This window comes from Microtus pennsylvanicus, chromosome 5 (genome assembly GCF_037038515.1).
Source record: "Microtus pennsylvanicus isolate mMicPen1 chromosome 5, mMicPen1.hap1, whole genome shotgun sequence".
NCBI classification, from domain to species: Eukaryota; Metazoa; Chordata; class Mammalia; order Rodentia; family Cricetidae; genus Microtus; species Microtus pennsylvanicus.
The window spans coordinates 103,868,773-103,889,145 of NC_134583.1; the positions used below are offsets into that span (position 1 = coordinate 103,868,773).

The 20,373-nt window shown below is 46.2% G+C and overlaps 1 protein-coding gene across 1 annotated transcript in view; it reads right to left on the reverse strand.

Annotated features, from left to right (window-relative positions):
* The window catches only part of Mamdc2 (MAM domain containing 2), a 136,702-nt gene extending 131,824 nt beyond the window's left edge, over positions 1-4,878 (reverse strand). Inside the window, exons 1-2 of the mRNA XM_075973717.1 lie at positions 4,613-4,878; positions 4,175-4,288 (exon numbers count right to left, since the gene is read on the reverse strand). Coding sequence (XP_075829832.1) covers positions 4,175-4,288; positions 4,613-4,646 — 148 coding nt within the window. The 5' untranslated portion in view covers positions 4,647-4,878. The remainder of the gene's footprint in view (positions 1-4,174; positions 4,289-4,612) is intronic.
* Between the last annotated feature and the right edge of the window lie 15,495 nt (positions 4,879-20,373).

The window sequence follows — 20,373 nt, forward strand, 5'->3', positions numbered from 1 at the left end:
GTGTTCTTCTACATGTTAAACATGTAACTGGATCTCTGATGTAGAGTTACCAACACTGTGAGGCTTGGAAGGCAGGGCTCACTGTTCACCAGCTATGCAGAGGAAGGGAATAGTATTGAACAGACGAGACAGAGTCTGCCCCAGGGTTGCCATGAACCTTGTATCCAACTATGAATGTTAGCCTGTCTAGATGCAGTGTGAAAAGCAGATAGCTTGCCTTGGATAGCTTCTCAAGTCCAACTCTTATACCATATGCAGAGACTGAGCAGGACCAAAGATGCTCAGGCCCAGAACACACAGTCATGCTCAATCTGGCAGCAGCAACACCAGGGAAACCCCAAAGAGTTGCATCTGATGTAGCAGGAACAATTTAGCCAGATTTCTGCAGTCAGTGTCTTTTTGAGCGGCATCTAAGGAACATTCTAGACTTGTTCTGGCTTCCAGCCTCTATCCAGCAGGGTTATGGGTGAGTGGAACTTCTGCTGGGAAATGGCCAGCAGGGGTAACACAGGGCCAATGGGGACAAGATCTTCTTTGACAACTTGGGGATGTCTGTGTGGGATGCTACAGTGGCCTTCCATGGTCACACAGGGAAGGAAAAAATAGCTTTCTCTTCCATAAAGTCCTATTGGGATCCTCGCCAGACTTAGGGTCCATCTGGGCCTCAAGAAGAATCAGGAAGGATTTATCACTGTTAATAATAATTGGCACATGACTGTGTGCAGAACTGAAACTCACATGGCCAATGGGGAGTATCCTTAAAAGACAAGCAAAGAGTCTGGGTGTAGTAGGAGAGAGAGAGAGAGAGAGAGAGAGAGAGAGAGAGAGAGAGAGAGAGAGAGAGAGAGAGAGAGAAAGGGGGGATATGCATGCATATCATTACAGTGAGGTATTAGCACACCCTACCATGTCCCCAACCCTGTTCCTGGCTATGCTTTCTCAGCTTCCATATTATCATTCTCCCTGAGGTGCAAAAGCCACCCATCTGTTTCTTGTATTAGGAAATTTCTCCCTCCTTGGACACTATCAAGGAAACACGAAGCGGATCTTCCTTATAAATGCTTTGAATGCCCTGTTTACTTTCTCCTGACCAGAATCGCTCCCACATCCACCTTCTTCGCCCAAGTAAAAGAATAGTACCTATGTTTAGCTTTGTTCTTCCTCCCAGTGCTCAACCAACGGCTTCTTAGAGAGTGAAGGCTAAGCTACCAAGCCAAAACCGAGAGCAAAGCCCACTCAATTGCTAATCTGAATTGTGAGGCCAACTGTCTGGTTTCCAAGAATCCTCAGTCAAAGGGCTTCTGCTCTTACAGCTGTCAGGAGGGAAGCAGAAGGGACAGGCTTAGTGTTAACTGAGGATTGTTGCTCAAAAGGGACTCAGTATTCCCTAAACGAGAAATAAATAAAAGGTGGTTTTGATAAAGATAAATGAACGTGGAAATTTTTATAAAATGTGTTTCTTAACTCCTAAGATTGAATTCAAACCTAAGACTTCAGAGAAAGTTTCAATTTGAGTTTGGTATAATGTCATTTGCTTTGAGAAGGTAGGAATATATATATATATATATATATATATATATATATATATATATATATATAATATTTATATATGACCATGAACCAGGTAGTAAGAAATACATAGCGATCTAACAATCAAATAAACAAAGAAATGGGCCTCACATAGTTTCATGGGGGCTATGTGACTTGGGGTGCTCATCAACTCTTCCAAGACCCGACTCTCTTTTAGGAAATTCTAATTTACAGATTGATTTCTGTAATCAACCCTTCACTGGCCATTGGCATTGCTCTCTCTACTGTAGGTTAACCCACTGACCAAGGACATTTAGGAAATGCTATTTGTGTTGCAAGGACTTGTGGGTAAAAGTCTGTGACATTCACAGCTTTCTTGGTGGATGCAGCACACAGGGGCGTCTGGAATCTCTTTCAAAGGGTTTCTGCAATAAAGTGGAGGTTTCCCAAATTTTAGCCTGGCACAATTTTATTACTTTAATTTCCCAAACTAGTATAATTTCTCAGCGATCAGTTGTTACAGGCAAGCTCAGCAGCTGCCACACATCTGCCTTGCTGCCCCAATGTCTGCAGTGGGCAGTTGTATCCAAGTTCCAGCCTTTGAAACTTTGAGCCCTAGAATAAAAGCCTACCTTCCCTCTCTGCCCTGGAGTCCTGAGAAGGGGATGAATTAATGTCAGCCAGCCAACTCAGCAGTCTCAGCCTCCAGCCAGAGAGCAGTGGCTACATGAAAGAAAATGGAAGAGCTACGGTGCCTTTATGGTGTGATTCAGCTGCAAACACCTTTTCCTATAGGCATCGTCCTGTTTTCCCCGGAGGGGGCTATTTAACGGTCACACTGGTGCAGAGATGCCAACTCTGTGCCTCCCTTCCTGCCAGCCGGGAGGGCCCTGTGCTCAGCAGGCAGCAGCATGCTCACCCAGGATTCTGGCTGGGAGGCAGTTTTGATCTGACTGGAGACCATGGAGAACACTTAAGAACTCAGACCCTTGGTTGTGAGAAAGACATCCATTTCTCTTTTTCCTAGGGCTACAGTAGCCCAACAGAAGTGAGCTTAGGACAAAGGATTCAGGGAGCTGTTCACTCTTAGGTCTATGTGAGTTGTTCATTTTGACTCCAGTCTTACTTGGGGCTAACAGCATAGGTATAAGTGTGTGTGTGTGTGTGTGTGTGTGTGTGTGTGTGTGTGTGTGTGTGTGTGTGCATACACAGTGGTAGTCAGGGATTTTCAAAGTCCATACGCCCAGATCAGTAGAAACAGCAGTCCTAGTACCTTGGAACTTGTGAGAGATTTTCAGGCCTCAATCCAGACCACTGAATCAAACTCTCAAGAAGGGGAAGGAAACTGTTGGAACATGCCCACCAGGTCATCCTGATGCCTCCTTAAAGAAACTTTGAGAAGCAGTGCAACCTAGGGAACAATGCTCCCAACGCCGCTGCCATCACATAGGAAGAGCCATCTTTCAAACACAATCAGAGCCGAAAGCAAGATGGTGGCGATGAACTTCAAGTCTTTCCTAAAGTCACCAGCAAAGCAGCGACCCCTTAACAAGTTGATTTTTCTCATGTACACCTAAGTAAACAGCACTCCAGACCTGGCAAGTGCTGGCGACAAAACAATGACTGACTTAGTACTTTCCAGCTTCTTTCCCTAGTGCTGGTCACCCAGTCAACCATCGGGCTGTCTGAAGTCTCAGATTCTCATGCCAAGGCAGTTGTCAGCCACTTGTGTGGGTCAGGGAAGCTCATGTAGGCAAGGCAGGGAGAGCTATGGTGACACCTCCGACATCCTAAGCAGGGGTCCTGTTCCAGGGAGCCAGGCTGAACAACTGAGCTGGGAGGAAGCTCAGCTGGCTTCCTTTATGGCGGCATGTCTTTTAAAGGAGTCTACTCCAAGCCCAAATTAAAGGTCTAGAAGTGTATGAAGCTTCAAAATGAGGGTGACAGGAGCAGAGACCGGAAAGGAGGAGGGACACCAGGGCCTGCTATTAAAATGTTTTTATGGCAAAAAAGGGGTAAGAAGACACATTGGACTTTTTTTTTCATTTTCATTTTGCCCCAGGAACCCAAGCCGTCGGGAGTACTGAGCTATCTATGACCAACTGCCCTCAGCCCAGTGGCTTCAGATACTCTGTGTTGGCATTAACTCATTTGCCCAGGGGCACGGGATGGTAAGGGATAAAATCAGAGGCAAAATGGCTGAGGGGTGAACCTAAACGGGAGGTCTTAGAACTGAAGACCTTCATGGAGTGGGAAAACATTTCTGCATAGCTTCCTGAGAACGCTTCCCATGGACTTTCTCAGCTCAGGCACGTGCCCACTGAAGACCAGCAAGGCTAACAGCCTGCAGGGGGCACAAGGCTAGTGGGTGACAATCACTAGCAGAATTCCCCTTTTGTCCCTTTCAATAAGGTGTGCTGCGGGTAGGAGCGCACGCATGCTCAGAGCCAGGTACACAGCGGTCCCCTTCATCATGGTTTTCCTGGCCGGCTCCTTGCTGCAGGAAGAGTTGGAAAGAGGCTTCATGACTCACAATTTTCCTCTCAAAGGGAACTAACTCCAAGATAGCTTTACTTCCGGGGGACAGGGGGAGCAAGCCATGAAGAAAGTTCACTTCGGGCACTTTTCCATGGTGCCCCCTTACCTTCCTCATTTAGAATCCAAGGCAGAAACGCAAACACCGAGTCAAAGCCACAAGTGCCCTCTTCAAAGGCACAGGAACCAGCGGGCAGGTCCAAGGCACTGGCAAACTGCAAGGCTGTGGGCACAAAGGGATTTTCAGTTTGGGTTTCTGCCTGGCAGCATTGCACCAACCCTGGGGACTACCTGGTGAAAGTTGGGGGAGGCATGCAGGAAGGAGGGAGAGAAGGATGCATGACCTTCCTCAACTCTCTAGGGACCCTCCTCTGTGTAATTCCACGCCCACCCCCCATCCCAGGCTTGACCAGGGCAGGGAGCTTAGTGGCTGCGAATGATCCAGAAGAGCCGTTGGATGACTGAGCCAGCACCAGGAGCCCCACCCTGCCAGTGCGAGTAGTAGAGTTTCCAGGACGCCCTCGGGGGTATTCCTGTCGGTTCTTACCTTGCACTACCAGCAGGATTCCGCCTAGCAGCATAGTTGCACTTCAGGCGGGAAGATCCTGGGAGGGCTGCTGGCTGCTGGCTCACTATGACCCGCTGCTCCGAGGGAAGGGAGAGCGCGAGGCAGGGAGCTGGGGACCCACTGGTGATGCCACAGGCAACAGCTAGCTGCTCAAGTTCGTAGAGCCCGTGGAGCCGCAAGCCAAGATGCCCGTGTGCAGAGCGCGCTGCGCTGGGCTGTAGCACTCGGCCACTTGTAGCTCAACTGGGCGCCGGACGACGGCCGGCCTGGACAGGGAGGAGACAACTGCACACTTGGGAAGGGCTAGCCACCACTGGGGGGAGAGAAGAGGTCAGTACGCGGTGCGTCCAGAATTTTAAAGCTGGGGACCAGACCTCTTGCACACACTTAGAAGGGGCCGTCCCTCTGCTGGGTTGCAACTAGAGGCTCCCGCCCCGCCCATTCGCGGTGGGAAACAGCTTATTTCAGGGGACAGCCTTCCCCGCATCTAACTTGTCAATCTCTCGGGACTGATCCTAATTTTAACCACTTTCCCTCAGAATGGAAGGGGATGGAATTCTGCTAGGGCTTTCTAGAGGAAATTTTGGATATGGTGGGGGCGTGGGGTGGGGATAATCTTCAATTCTCAGAAGGTTCAGAATTAATGGGCCAGTGTTGCTAACCCTAGAATAGCACCCCCCATTTTTAGCCAGAGGAATGTTTGGCATGCTTGGTGCTCAGCATTCCCTGGTCCAGTGAAATGGGGGGCATTCCTCCTCTCCAAACAGCCATCATAGCAGAAGGCTGGGAAGGGGGATCACTTCCTTGAGATTTGTTTGTTACAAGTTTGAGACTGAGCAGGTCTCCAGCAACGTACTCAGGCAGTAAAATCAGTTTTTTATGCTCCTTAATCTTCTTTGTAAATTTGGGCAGGCAATTCTGTAACTAGCGTGGGTTTTGTTTGTTTTTGTGTTTGATCCCCCTAAGAAGTCCATGCTTGAGTGATCAATCCAGTACGGCTGGAATGGGACTCCTGATTCTGTACCTTTCTAATCAATTTCCAGCTGTGGCTGGTCTAGAACCACCTGGCGCCTTGCTCTAAAACACTCCGGTGCAGCTGTTAAAGCTCTGCTCACTGCCTTCCCTTGGATTTCTTCAAGCCTGTTTTCCCCCTCCTCCGCCAGCAGCTGTCTCTCCCAGTCTGGCCGGCCTCTCTCCCTGACCCTGGATGCTGCAGTGACTAAAGCTTCCCTTAGTCTCTGGCTTCCTTTTCTGACCTCTCCTGCAGTGCTTCGCCCCTTCCCACTGATTGAAATAAGACCACTAGTTGATGGCTCTCAAACCGGAAGAGCAGCACCGAAGGCTCCTGGTTCACTATCACCTGTGTTTCCCGTGTTTCTTTTTGGACGCTTGTGAGTTGTCTAGCACTTACCAGGTCACAAGGATGACAGCTCACTTTCTCTAACTTCCTCTTCCACATCTAAGCTCACAGAGTTATATTCCAATTGCAGGGGACTGAAAAACTTGCCTGACTGTTCCCTTCATCCCAAGACAATGCCAAATCTTGCCTATTCAGAACAGACATCACACCAGGTCCTGACCTGCTCCTGGTTCATAGTCAGGCCCTGATTGAAACATGTTGTCAGCCTGAGACACCACAGTGGCCTCCTGATCCCAATCTTCCCACTTCTTCTGCCTGACCTACCACATGTCCATCTTAGTAGTCATTACGGCCTCCTTTTAATACAGAAATCGGGCCAGACCACTTTTTGCTGCAGACCTAAGAATTTCCCACATTATTTACTGAAATCCAAATTCTTTACAAGGACCAGTCAAGTCGTATCAAATCTCTTCTCATCCCCTTACTCCTCTGCCTCAACAGCTTGACTTTGCTCCTTCCGAGCAGTCCAGCTGTGTCCACTCAGATCTCTGCACGAGCCACTCCACTGCTCAAAACGGTCCTCCCCAAAGGTGCTCTGCTGCCCGGTTAGGTCTGGTGTCTGACTCTGCTGTCGCTCAAGTAGTGGGAAACATAATAGCCATCTCCGTAGACACCCTGGGAAAGTGTCTGGAATTCTATTTTGAAATTGAGATATATATTTATGAAATTTATGTAAGTTATGACTCAAAGGATCAGAAACTTGTTCAGTTAATGCACCTTGCTGTGTTTATATGCATTCTCTCAGGGAGGAGGGGGAAAGGAACATATATACATTATAAATATGTAATAGAAATAATTTCATTTGACCTTCATAAGAGGTTGGTGTGGTTGCTGTTACAGTTTAGATCTGGAATGCTCCTGAAAGACCTAAGATGTATTACATTTATGTTGTGAAACATTTGTTTAATGATGCAAAGATATGTTGTAATCTTGTATGTTACATTTGTTTAACTCTGTGAAGCTGTGTTACTTTGCTAGTCTAAAACACCTGATTGGTCTAATAAAGAGCTGAACAGCCAATAGCAAGGCAGGAGAAAGGATAGGCAGGGCTGACAGACAGAGAGAATAAATAGAAGGCAACATCTGGGAAAAAAAAAGACAGATGTACAAAAAAGGAGATTGAGGAGCAAGAAAAGAATGGGCCAGCCACCCACCCACACAGTCACTTAGCTACACAGCCACCCAGCTACCCAGCCACACAGCCACCTAGCCACATACAACCACATAGCCACCCAATCAGTCAGTCAGCCAGTCACAGAACAAGAAGGAGCCAAAGAATAAAGAATAAAACAGCTCCACCCTTGTGCTAAAAGTTTGGTTCCCAGCCCGATGCTATGGGGAGATAATGGAAGATTAACAAGTGGGGTCTTCTGGGAGGTCCTCAAGTTGTTGAGGTGTACTTCTTAGCAGGGTGGTGCGACCCCAGCTTGTTTTTTTTTTCTCTCTTCAAAATCTTGACCAAAAAGTTCACAGCTTTGCCCTGCCACACAGTCCCTACCATGGTTTGAGCAGAAACCACCAAACTGTGAGCCTAACGAAAACATTCCCTTTATAAGTTGATTGCCTCAGGTATTCGTTGCAATAGCAGCAAGTTGACTAGAACAATGACCCTCACGTAATGGATGGGAAAACTGAGGAACAACATCCAGTGACAGCACAGGAGCCTCCGTTGCCTTACGTTCTGTTCTGTGCTGGTGTCTTGCTCCTAGATGGAACTTTCTGCTGGGTGTGAACATTAAGAGTCAGATATGTATCATCTGAGCTTCAGGACACTGTTTTCAGCTTCATAAGCCACTGTCAAACCGATGCTCCTCTTCTCAACTACCCACAGAATATTTGAAATACTTAGAATTACCTTAGATTCATTCGTGGGTCCTAAGTTGTAAGGAAGACTTTTAAAAAAACTTCAAAATCTTAGGAAGCTAGACAAAGTAATTAAAATACGTTTTAAAGCCTTAAGACCACACCACCTATGGCCACTTAAGGAAAACAGGATCATTAAACACATAGCACAAACTCAGAGGAGTAAAATCCCCACCCAGGGTATAATTGCGTGATCCCTCAGCCCTTGGTGTAGGTTGGCCACCTGATGTGCAGTTCAGGGTGCAGGAAGTTCACTGGGAGGTTCCCTGAGATCAATGCCCATGGAAGGAAGGAGAAGGCAGCAGGATTTGGGCTAAGAAAGAAGTAAAGTTTGAATGCAAGCTCCACAAGCCCTGTTCTACCCAAAGAGACTCAAGGTAAAATAGCCTATCCAATCAACCCCATGGTAGCCTGGAAATGACCAGGCCTTTACACTGCCACCTCTGTCTGTCACTGGGTGTGGCCTTTCTTGGGACAAGAGTGATCTTGAGCCAGGCGGCTCCTAGTGCTGAGGCTGAGAAGAAGTGGATAGCTGGAGACTGATGGCGATATTCCCAGTGTCTGAGATGACAGAGCCTTTCTTGGAGCACATGAGGAATGGATCGTACCCACCACAGACCTTTGCACAGGAGGAAGAAGTATTGTAGAAGGCAGGCAGAGGGTTGAGGAAGGAGTTCTGCGCATCAGCCCTTGTCTTTGGTGTGGAAACCACACAGCTGCGGTACTGTCCTATCATTTAGAAAAGGTAGGTGAGGGTCCAGGGACCCAGAACTCTGTCTCCTAAGATTTAGTTTAGTCAAAGGACCAATAATGCATGGAAATATCTGGCTGAGGAAAAAGCATACAGATTTAGGAATTATGGTAGGTTAATAGTGCCCTCCCCAATTTACACACACACACACACACACACACACACACACACACACACACACACACACTTAAGCTCATGAATGTGGCCTTATTTGGGAAGAGAGGCTATATGCTTAAGTAATCAAGTCAGGGATGTTGAGATGAGATCACCTTGGATCACCAGATGGGCCCGAGTCACTGGTAAATAAGTGTTGTAAGAGGCAGAAGAGAAGTCAGACATGTGCAGCCAATCACAGAAAGATGTGAGAAGAATTGGACTGATGTGACTCCAGGAATGTATGGAGCCTTCAAACTAGAAGGGATGAAAAATAGATGCCCCTCCCTTCCAGGGCCCTGGAGAAGTTTTGCAGATCTCTTGATTTTGAACTTCTGGCTCTAACGCTGCAAAAGTTTTAGGCATTTGTTCTGATGACACACACACTCCCCCCACATGTCTCTCTCTCTCTCTCTGTGTCTGTGTGAATGACATAAACATGTGCCAGACATTTAGTATGCGTTATCTCAGTTAATGCATTCAATATCTCTGTGAAGTGGATGTTGTTATTGTACTCATTTTATAAACAAGGAAACAGGGCAAGAGTGGTCAATTGACTTGCTCAAGTTTGCACTCTTAGCCAATCAATCATCAGGATTTGGTCCCAGATGTCTGACTCTGGTGGCTGTGCACTGCAGCTCCCTCTAAAGCCTGCTGCTTTTAACAGAGGATTTCTGCAGCACACGCTGGAGAAGTGACCGGCTCTCTGTGTCAGAACACACACTAGATTGGCCTCTCGTTGAACTTGGGTCAACCCCACTATCCTGGACTCTTTGTAGCATTACTTCTGGCCTAGAGATTTCCAAACTCAGGTTTCTTAAGAGAGGTAGGTGAGGTGAAACATTGATGCTTCTTGCTGGAGTTCCTGTCACTCTTTGCTATCTTCTCCCATAGCTGGAAACTGCTCTAAACGCATTACCTGGGGGAGGGAGAAAGCAAACCAGGTTTACAGTTGTACCACATGCTCTGTGCTGCCCCAGCACAGAAGCTGCCTGCAGCACCCACATTCCCTCTGTGTGTGGCTCTCCCTCCCTCTCATTCTTGTGCAATATCATGGGAATGTGAGTTCAAGGTTTCCTGAGTGCTTGCTATAAACCAAAAATCACGCTTGGGGCTAGAAATCCAGGTGAACGAGACATAGCCTCTGCCTTAGAGATAGAGAAATAGTCAATGAGAAAGTAATTGGAAGAGAACCTGTTGGTGAGATAGAAGGTCACACAGAATAGTCCAGGTGTCTTAACCAGTGTTCTTTTGTTGTGAAGAGAAGCCATGACTGAAGTTACCTGGCACGAGTGAGAAGAAACCACAAAACACGCAACAAACCCACTTAGGAGTTTATGTGGGGGGGGGCACTACAGGCCTAGGGAATCAGTGTGGAGGGGGGGGGTGCGTCCTGCTTTTATAAGCTGCCTAGCACATATGCACAGGGGGTTGGCGTGACTACGTCATACGCAGATGAAGGAGCTCACGCATGCATACAAGGGCTTAGCTGAATCATACGTGGGTGGATGTAACCACACATATGCGCACGTAGGTCACGTGGGGGCCCTTTAAAATTCAGGCACTTCTGCCTGAGGGCTTGTCTGCATGTGCTTGGCTCTAGAAGCTGGAATGCAGCCTTATTGGTGGCTGAATAATTAAAATGACTACAACATCTTTTATAAGGGCAAGTGTCTAATTGGAACTCACAGTTCAGAGGTTTAGCCTATTTTCATGGTGGGAAGCCTGGTGGCACACAGGCAGACTTGGTTCTAAAGATGGAGCTGAGAGTTCTATATCCCGATAGGCAGGCAACAAGAAGAAAGAGAGACAATGAGACTGACGTGGACTTTTGAGACCTCAAAGCCCACCCCCAGTGACACACTTCCTCCAACAAGGCCATACATTTTAATTCTTCTCAAGTATTGCCACTCCATGTATTCAAATACATGGGCCTGTGGGGACCATTCTTATTCAAATTGTCACACAAGGGGCCTGGGAAGCAACAGAAAGGAATGAAGTGAGCTGGTGGTACCAGGAGGCAATGGGAGTGCCAAACACTGTGGTGAACTGGCAAGACCAAGGCCAGCGGGAGGGTATCTGCTCTGGCCACCATTCAAAGGAAGATTCAGGTCTTTGTGAACAGTTTCTGGCTTTCAAATGTTGTTTGACAACTTAAAACAAAGGAAATGGATCTTCCCATAAGGCAGAACAAACCTTGTTAGAAGTTTACAATGTTATTCTTGCATTGCAGTTTGCAGTATGAAGATAGAACATGGAACAAGAGTGGGAAACGGCACTGCCCACTCTGCCAGAGTAGGTAGCCAGCACATGTGGCCATTCCCACACTTTAGAAGACAAAATTGAAGCAGAGAGTCTTACAACTTCCCCAAACCACATTTTTTTAAGTAACAGGAAGCCAGTGGGTAGCCTCCTAGCTGGCCTACAATTGGATGAGCAGAAAGGACTTTGTAACGGTACCAGCAATCTCACTCTGTAGTCATTGGGCTTGAATTGCATTCTCTCATGTTAGATAGTTTTGGAACACATTGATTTATTTTCTTCTCTTCTCTTAGTACCTAGGTCTCCTCTGATATATATTACAAAATTGTGTTTGGAGTTTGTGGTGGTTGGAATGTAATGGGGACTTTTGGATTTGGACTAAATACATTTTGCATTATGATATTGTTACAAGTTTCCGAGGACCAGGGAGTAGACAGTGGTAGTTTAAATGTAATTGGCCCCCATAATTGCACAGGGAGTAGAACTATTAGGCTTTGTTGGAGTAGGTATGGCCTTGTTGGAGGAAGTCTGTCACTGTGGAGGCAGGCTTTGATGTCTCATATATGCTCAAGCCATGCCCAGTGTCTCAGACCACTTCCTGTTGCCTGAAGGTCAAGATGTAGGACTCTCAGCTCTGTCTCCTGCACCGTGATTGCCTGTATGCTACCATGTTGCACCATGATAACGGACTAATCCTCTTAAAATACAATCCACCCAATCAAAAGATTTCCTTTATAAGAGTTGCCATGGTCATGGTGTCTCTTCACAGCAGTAGAAACCCTAACTAAGACCAAGTTTGATCTCTCTTTGTTCCTGTTTCTGTTCACCTCTCATTTTCTTCCTTCTTCTCCCCTGCTCTACCTCCAAGTATCAAGTCCAAAGGAAACTCCATTTCCCCAAATTCTGAAGGTTAGATAAAAACAAGCTTTCCTCAGGGACTCATGGGACTGGGTACCTCTATGAAAGAAGGCATTTCCCTCACCACTGGAAGAAGGGACAAAGGGCTATAAGTCTATTAGCACACCAAAGTACATTCTGGCCTTCAGACTCTCTCAGTATCACATGTACTGTTATACATTTCAGAGTCTCTTCTAGTATCCTAGCTCTTCTCACCTCCTCCCCTCCCCTAAACTTCTCCAGCTCATGGGCTTCTCTCCTCTCAGCTTCTCATTTCTCCTTCTAACCCTGCTGTTCTGGCTATTCTCTCTCTCTCTCTCTCTCTCTCTCTCTCTCTCTCTCTCTCTCTCTCTCTCTCTCCTCTCCTCTCCTTTCTTTCTCTTCTTCTTTCTCTCCTCTTCTCTCCCTCCCCACCTCTCTCTCTTTCTCTGCCCTGCTCCTGTTCCCCTCATAGCCAGATCCAGTTTGCTGGCCAAGTTCAGTTTACTGTTTTCTTTCTCTGCTCTGAACTCTTTCAAATGCCTCCAGCCATTCTCTCCCTTATATCTTCAGTAAAAACTGTACCCATAACCATACAATGGAGTTGCTATGTAGTCAATTTCTACACCATATACATTCATTGATTAACATTGTTTTGCACTTAGAGGGAAGAAGTGAACATGAGCCTCCCATCCCAAACTAAGAAGCTATCTCTGATGATAACTGCTTGCGCAAGAAAAATTAGCTCTCTCCAACAGAGTCTCACTGGGCATAGAAACCACACTTACTAGTAGGTCCCATCCCTAGCATTAGATAGATAGTCAACACAAAATGAACTCCAATGATATTTTTTTCCTCATATTGCTTTGGTTTTTTTTTGTTGTTGTTGTTTTGTTTTTGTTTGTTTGTACCTTACTGGTATTTTGTTTCAATAATATAGTTTCCAATTTTGTATTTTTGTTTTGTTTTAATTCATTTATTTATTTTACATCCTAGCCACAACCACCCCCTCCATCCTCCCCTCTCAGTCCTTCCTCTCCATCCTCACCCATCCCCTGCTCCCCCCCCCCATCCCTTCATCTTCCATCTCCATCCAAAAAGGGCAGGTCTCCCATGAGTATTAATAAAACATGGCATATCAAGTTGCAGTAAGACAAAACACCTCCCCATGTATTCAGCCTGGGCAAGGTGACCCAGTATGAGGAGTAGGTTCCCAAAAGCCAGTGCAAGAGTCAGAGACAGCTGCTGTTCATGCTGTTAGAAGTCCCACAAGAGGACCCAGCTACCAATTTTGTATTTTATGTTTGTGTGTTTATTCATATGTGTCTCTGTGCATATGTGTTTCTCATGCTTTTCTTTTAAGTCCTGATTTGTTTTTATTTGCCTGTTTGCTTTCTAAAGAAAGAGAAAGAAGGAGTTGGACGAATAGGGAGGTAGGAAGAATCTGGGAGAAGATGGAGTAGGGGAAGCCATGATCAGAACATATTTTATAAAACCATTTTTTTAAAAAAACAAAATAAATGGCAGTAGAAAAAAAACTGACACATTAAAATCACAAGAAATGTGCATGTTGACGTATAAGGATTGATTTATTCACTTTGCTCCAGTGTACATTTTTTATTTTTACCTATAACTTTTTATATTTTACAAATATTCTTATTATTCATGCATGTGTATGTGTGTTTATCTGTATATGTGTATGTGCCTGAGGAGGTCAGAGCAGGTCAGATCCTCTGGAGCTGGAGCTATAGGCAGCTGTGGGCTGCCTGATGTGGGGGCTGAAATTGACCTTGAGTCCTCTGCAAGAACATTACACACTCTTAACTGCTGGGCTATCTCTCCAGCACACTCCCCCACAAGTAACTTTAAAAACTTTGTCTTTATATGACTTTTACAAGTGTTTGTAGTTTTCTTCAGAAGTCAGGAAAAGACTGCATTTGCAGGGTTTAGCTCTGTCTTGTCTTTATGTGTCTTTAACCATGAACCCAACAAGCCCCGACTCACTGTCAGGTTGAAAATGAACTGAAAACAATTCCAGGCTCCTGGTTTGTCCTGCCAGTGACCTCTGTTGCATTCCAGGAAGAGGTGCCGTCTGCGGGCTCTGCCTTGGGGCCAGCGGTGTCTCTTGGTTACTGCTCAGCACCAGCTGCCTCTCACCCCCGAGGGCAATCATGTGCCTGTCACAGTTCTGAATCATCACTGCAAGGGACAAGGCCCAGGTCAGTCAGCTCTTACAAATCTCTTCTGACTACAAAACCATAGCCCCCTGTCCAAGCTGCCCCATTCACATGACCCAGACCCATGGAGTAGGCGTTTCTCCCAGAGGGAACTTTTGAAAGAAACTGGTCCATAACAGATGCTCCACTCCATCACTCATCTTTGCTCCATCAGTTTACGCCCAGTTCCAGCTTGGCACAAGACAACATCTTTCACTGTGACTTGAAAACAACCATTTTGTTGTTGTTGTTGTTTGTATGTTCAATCTCAACTCCTGGCTAAGAGGTCAAAGTGAAAATACTGTCATTTCTGAAGGGTATCTAGCAGACCAGGAAATCCCAGGGTCGATTTGTAGAGGCAGAAACTCAACTCCTTGAGTTGAGTGACTTGCCTAAGGACACAAAGCCAGGTATGAGCTCACCAGCTACCACCAAAGCCCTCTTTCTCCAAGCCATCCTCTCACCCCAGACAGGCTTGGACATGAACTTTGACATTTCACCTTCTCATGCTCCCCAGTCCTTCCTCTGGCATTACATGTAGCAAAGGCCAGGAAGGCCAGCTTCACTGGGTCCTAGAGATATGTTTATGCCAAGCGCTTTCAGATCCGAGCCTACTTCCTTGCCTCATGTCTACCTGCTCCTCTGAGCCACTTGCCCGTCTCCACACAGGCCACATGCCCTTTCTCATTCTACTTTCCTGAGTTCTCTCACATTCCTCTCCACTCAGAACCCAAATTCCTACCCTTCAGTGATTGGGTTGTGGGTTGAAGTGTGTCCCTGTCCACACACCTAATTCACGTGTTGAAGACTTGATGCCCCGCAACTCAATGTGACCTCATTTGGAAATGGGGTCACCACAATTGCAATGAAGCAGGGTAGACGCCTCAATCCATTTTGCAGGTTGTCTTTACACAAAAAGAGATTTGGCCACAAATACACACAGAGAGAAGGAACGTGAAGATGAAGGTAGAGACCAGGGTGATGGTTGCATAAGCCAAGGGATGCTAAAGACTGCCAGGACCCTCAGAGCTGGGAGCAACAGATCCTCTCTAACAGACCCCAGGGAATCGTCCCCAGGGACTGACACTTCAACTCAGACTTCCAGCTTCTAGTACTGAGAGGCAATACATGGTTAAGTCACCCAATTTGTAGTATTTTTAACAGTCTAGCAAGCATTCAAGTTCATGTCTCAAGACCCAGCCCTCTTGTTCCTGCTTCTAGCTCCCTGTGTCTAAGGCTGCTCAGGCTGCTATAAGAAAATAGCGCAGGCAGGTTTTTATGCAAACAGCAGATCAAGTTTACTTCTAATGACTCTGGGAGCTGCTGTCCTGGGAGGGTTTGGGTCTTTGGTTAGTCATTCTCTTTTTTTGGTCCTCACATGTCATAAGGGATAAAAGGTCTCTCTGAGGACCTTTTAAAAGGGTTTTAGTCCCATCCATAAGGGCTCTGTTCCCACATCTCCCAAAGACTTTACTTCCCAACACCATTACCTTAGCATAAAAAGTTAACATTTGAACCTGGCTGGGTCTTCTGTATGTGTGGGCAGCTGGGGGTGGGGGGACACAAAGAGTCACACCGCAGCACACTGTAGTGTAGTCACCTTGTCTATGTCTCTGGTATTTACAATAGAAACTGAGGCATTAAGAAAAAGAAAGAGAGACAGAGAGAAACAGAGAAAGACAGAGAGACAGAGAGAGACAGAGAGACAGAGACAGAGAGACAGAGAGAGGAAGTGGGCAAGACCCACCTTTTAAAAGGAAACTTAGCAAATGTGCAGAGGAGGCGCTCTTAGTGGCTGCAGTTGAGGACATATCCTGTCAGGACCCCAAGGGCAGGCCAGTGCAGATGCCTGAATGCTAACATTCCTCCCTTTTGCTTACTATAAAAAGGTGAGGCGTTAGGAAGGGATAGCAGGTGAGGCAGGGATGAGGATGCTGTGTTCTACAGACTGCTTCCTGCTGACCCAGGAGGCGTCAATCATCTTTGGGGGACCCGAGAAAGCAGGGATGCTGGCCACGTCCTGGGGTAGCTGGCTGTTTCTCTTCACTGTCCAGGCTCTCTGTTAGCTGCCATCGATCTGGCAAAATGCTGTTTGAGGTGAATCCAGGTCGACCCCCTGGAGCACACAAGAACGTAAAGCACCTGTTTCTTTCCCTTCCCATCAGCACAGCATCACATGGACACCCTCTTTCTAGCCGATTCACCAGGAGACACAGGTGGTTGATTACTGAGGGCAGTCAACAGTAAAAAGTGAAACAAATTTGTACCAAACTGGTAAGGCTGTCTCCTGAGAAGGCAAGGAAAAGTGCCAGCAGAAAGATGACTAGGGACAAATGAGAACAGGAGCTGAGTAAATAGAAAAAGGGAGAACCGGTGTGTGCTGAGCAAGAGGAAGCTGGCTTCTCCGTCTGACCCGCACATTGAAACAAACAGGACATTCAGAGAGGGAGAGCAGACAAGAAAAGAAAGAAAGCGAAGAATTCTTTCTCAGTTTCCCAACTGCCTGGTTCAAGGAATACCGAGGTCAGATTTGATTTGAAAGGACCGATCAGTGGGTCTCCAAAAGACATCCCAATGGAAGCAAGGAGGTATAAAAACAGCACAGCTCCCATGAGTGAGGCAGAGAAGTGAGACCCAAGAATCTGAGATTCCTAGTGTCCCAGGAAATCAGAGAGGTTCAGATTAAGGAAGCACAGGCCGTCCCTTCTGTTGTCACACAGAATAGGGACCAAGAGCTCTGAGCCTGAGAGAGACCCAGTCGCCTGACATCAGGACTTTGAGAAAAACCAGAAGGTGAGGAGAGGACTGTGCTTCAGAAATGAAGCCTCACATCCAGGGGAATGGTCAGAGGTGGGTAGCCCTGCCAGAGACTCAATTTCCAGAATTGAATGGAAGGCAAAGCTGCCAGTGAACAAGACAACAGATTTGCTGAGGTGGGAAGAGAGCAGATCTGTTGAGGGTGGAGCAGGGGGTAGGGTCCCCATGTGAAGTAATTACCTTCAGGTGGGCCCTGCCACTAAGCAAACATGCCACACATAACAGAGTTAGTGAAAGAGGTTTATTGGGGGGACACAGAAAGCAGAAGAGTGAAAAACAGAAAGACTGATACCTCCTTCCCTCCATTGGATCGTTGACAGAATGTTGCAAAGGTCCAGTCTATCACAATATAGAGTGCCAGGAAGCAGTCATTTGGATTGATATCTAAGGGGTATTGAGACCAGGTCTGATGGCAAAGCTAAACGTAGTTCCCATGAATGAGGTAGAGAAATAAGATCCAAGGGTCTGCAATTCCTAGAATCCCAGGAATACAGAGAGGATTGGATTAAGTAGGCACAGGCTGCCCTGTGTGTCATCACACAAAGAACAGGGACTGAGGGTTCTGAGCCAGAGCCAGAGAGAGCCATGGGCCTGGTACTAGTATGTGATGAGGCCAAAAGACAAGAAACCACACTAGAGAGACAAGTCGTCAGTCATGGGAAATGGCCAGAGGTGGAGAAGAGGGGTTCATGAATCATACGTGTTAGATGGAGGGGCCCAGTCATGCTTGATACAAGAATGGCAAATGCCACTTTATTTTGCTCAGGGGCAGCTTATATAGAAATCCTTAGCCATGCCCAGCTCTCGGATCTTTCAGCTGCAGACTCATTAGCCTGACATCAGGGTCTCATGCTCAGAGCAGCTGCAGGCAAAGAAAGTCAAGGGGCCAGGGATCTATAGCTCCCAACAATTTGGGAAGGGTGTTCGGGAAGTATGGCCTTGTTGGAGGAGGTGGGACATTGGGGCGGGCTTTGAGCTTTCAAAAATTCCACACCATTGCCAATGAACTCTCTTTGCCTTGGGCTGTGTATTAGATGTAAGTTCTCAGCCACTGCTCCAGCACCATATCTGCCTGCCTGCTTCCATGATCCCCATCATGACATCGTAGACTCATCCTCTGAAACTACAATTAAATGCTATCTTTACTAAGTCGCCTTGTGTCTCTTCACAACAATAGAGCAGTGACTAAGAAAACAACAGCTGAGTCTTTTCATCATCAAAGAAATCAAGTAATAGTATTATTCACAGGAGAGAAATAAAAAGCTATTTCAAGAGCAGGGCCATATTTTTTCAGAGGTATTGAGCAGAATTTTCTTGGAGAAGACATTGACTCAGGAGGGAGGTGGACTGGGTTCAACTTGTAGCTTGTTACTTATTGCCTGTGAACCTAGAGCACATTCCTTGGTCCCTTGTTTTCTTCATATTTAAAAATGGGAATAGTAACAGTACCATCTCACAAGGCAACCATGAGTGCTAGTTTGAATTGTATTGCCCAAGAGCTTCAAACTGCCTTCGCTGTGCTGCTCAAATCCTATACAAATAGTGGGCATTACTTTCTTACAGCACAAGCTTTTCACAGATCCAGGCTGGTGTTTGAAATGTATGAGACAGTTTACCTATCAAAATAGGTTTTCACATGGGGTCCTGCCTTTGGGACGAGGGGTACCGATATTAAAGATGTATGTGTGCAGCCAGGCGGTGGTGGCGCATGCCTTTAATCCCAGCACTCAGGAGGCAGAGGCAGGCGGATCTCTGTGAGTTCGAGGCCAGCTTGGCCAACAAGAGCTAGTTCCAGAACAGGCCCCAAAGCTACAGAGAAACCTGTCTCGAAAAACAAAAAATATGTATGTGTTCAAACTGAGCAATTAATAATCCACAGCCATGATGTTACATCAGAACATATAAATGATCTCAACTATCGAATGGATGCTGTTCTAGGAGCTAACACCTAGGACATTAAAAATGGTCACGTGGAAAATGGCTCCAGAATTAAAATGAAAATCTTTTCTTGATGACATGGCGTGTTTCAAGCAAAATGGAATTGCATTTACGAATCTGCCTCTTACAAAGTTATATTTCTAGGGCCTGAAGAGAATTATCTTGAGTCTTCATTACAACTCAAGAGAAAAGCAAACAGATGAGAAGAACAGAGGGGGAACTTTCAGGTGGGCTATCTTGGTTTTTAAACATCTAGAAGCCCCTATAAATTCCTCCTCAGACCCCAAAAGTTGATTTTTTAAAAATTATCCACTTACAATTTTATACAGACTTAACCATTTTTTATTTTGTTAATGGATGTTGTATTTGTTTGGTCACTTACAACAAGTTTAAATGAGATATCTGAATATTTATCTTAATGATTTAGACTGATTCTCATGTAGGATGGGACACTGGCTCCAAGCCTCTAAGTGTCACCAAAGAGCGAGGCAATGTGTCTGGCATGGGGTCTAGATGTGACGATGCCTTTTATCATTGCGGCCTTCTGCATTTCTGGTATCCACGCCGAACATCACCAGACTCTTCTAGAAACAGAGAGATCCATTAGAGATGTGTTCAGTTCACACTGTCTTCACCAGGCTCCTGTACCTATTGATATTTTTCTTGTTATATTTCTCCCTTCAAGGATTTTTTTTTAATCTCAAAAACACATCCTTTAGTGACTTGTTCAGCCAAGACCCACTAGAGATCAGTTCTCCTTGTCTTTGGACATATCTGCCCTAGACTCACAAGAGATCAGCTCCCCTAGGCTTTAGAACTACCTGCCCTAAGAGCGAGGTCTATGAGATTTGACTTCTAGATTAAAGTTCCAGGCTACAAAGTTGGTGGTGGCACATGCCTTTGACCCCAGCACTCAGGAGGCAGAGGCAGGCAGATCTCTGTGAGTTCAAAGCCAGCCTTGTCTACAAAGCAAGTTCCAGGACAGCCAGGGCTATACAGAGAAACCTATATCAAAAAATAAAACACAGCAAAGAAGTTCCATATGAGTAATTATTTTGTAATATATGAACCTATGAATACTTGGAGAATAAGGACGGTGACAAAAATAAAAACCTTGGAAGCCCCAAGAACACAACCTATACAAACTGATCAGGCAAGTTGAATAATGTCAAACTCGAAGCTGCTTCACGTTCTGCCGAAGGATCGTCAAGCACTCAGAGAACGGCAACATCAGACAGAGCTGGACATGGACTGAAGACCATGGCTTGAAACGGGAGGATCAGGACTGGGGAGAAACACTGCCCTAGACGCCGTCTTCACCTCTTGCTCCTGGTGGTGTCTCCCAACCCTAGCAACAGAATAATATTTACTTGCCAGAGAAAGTAAGAAAAAATCCACCAGGCTGGTTGGTGTGGACAGAGCTACCCACATGTGTCCACCACAG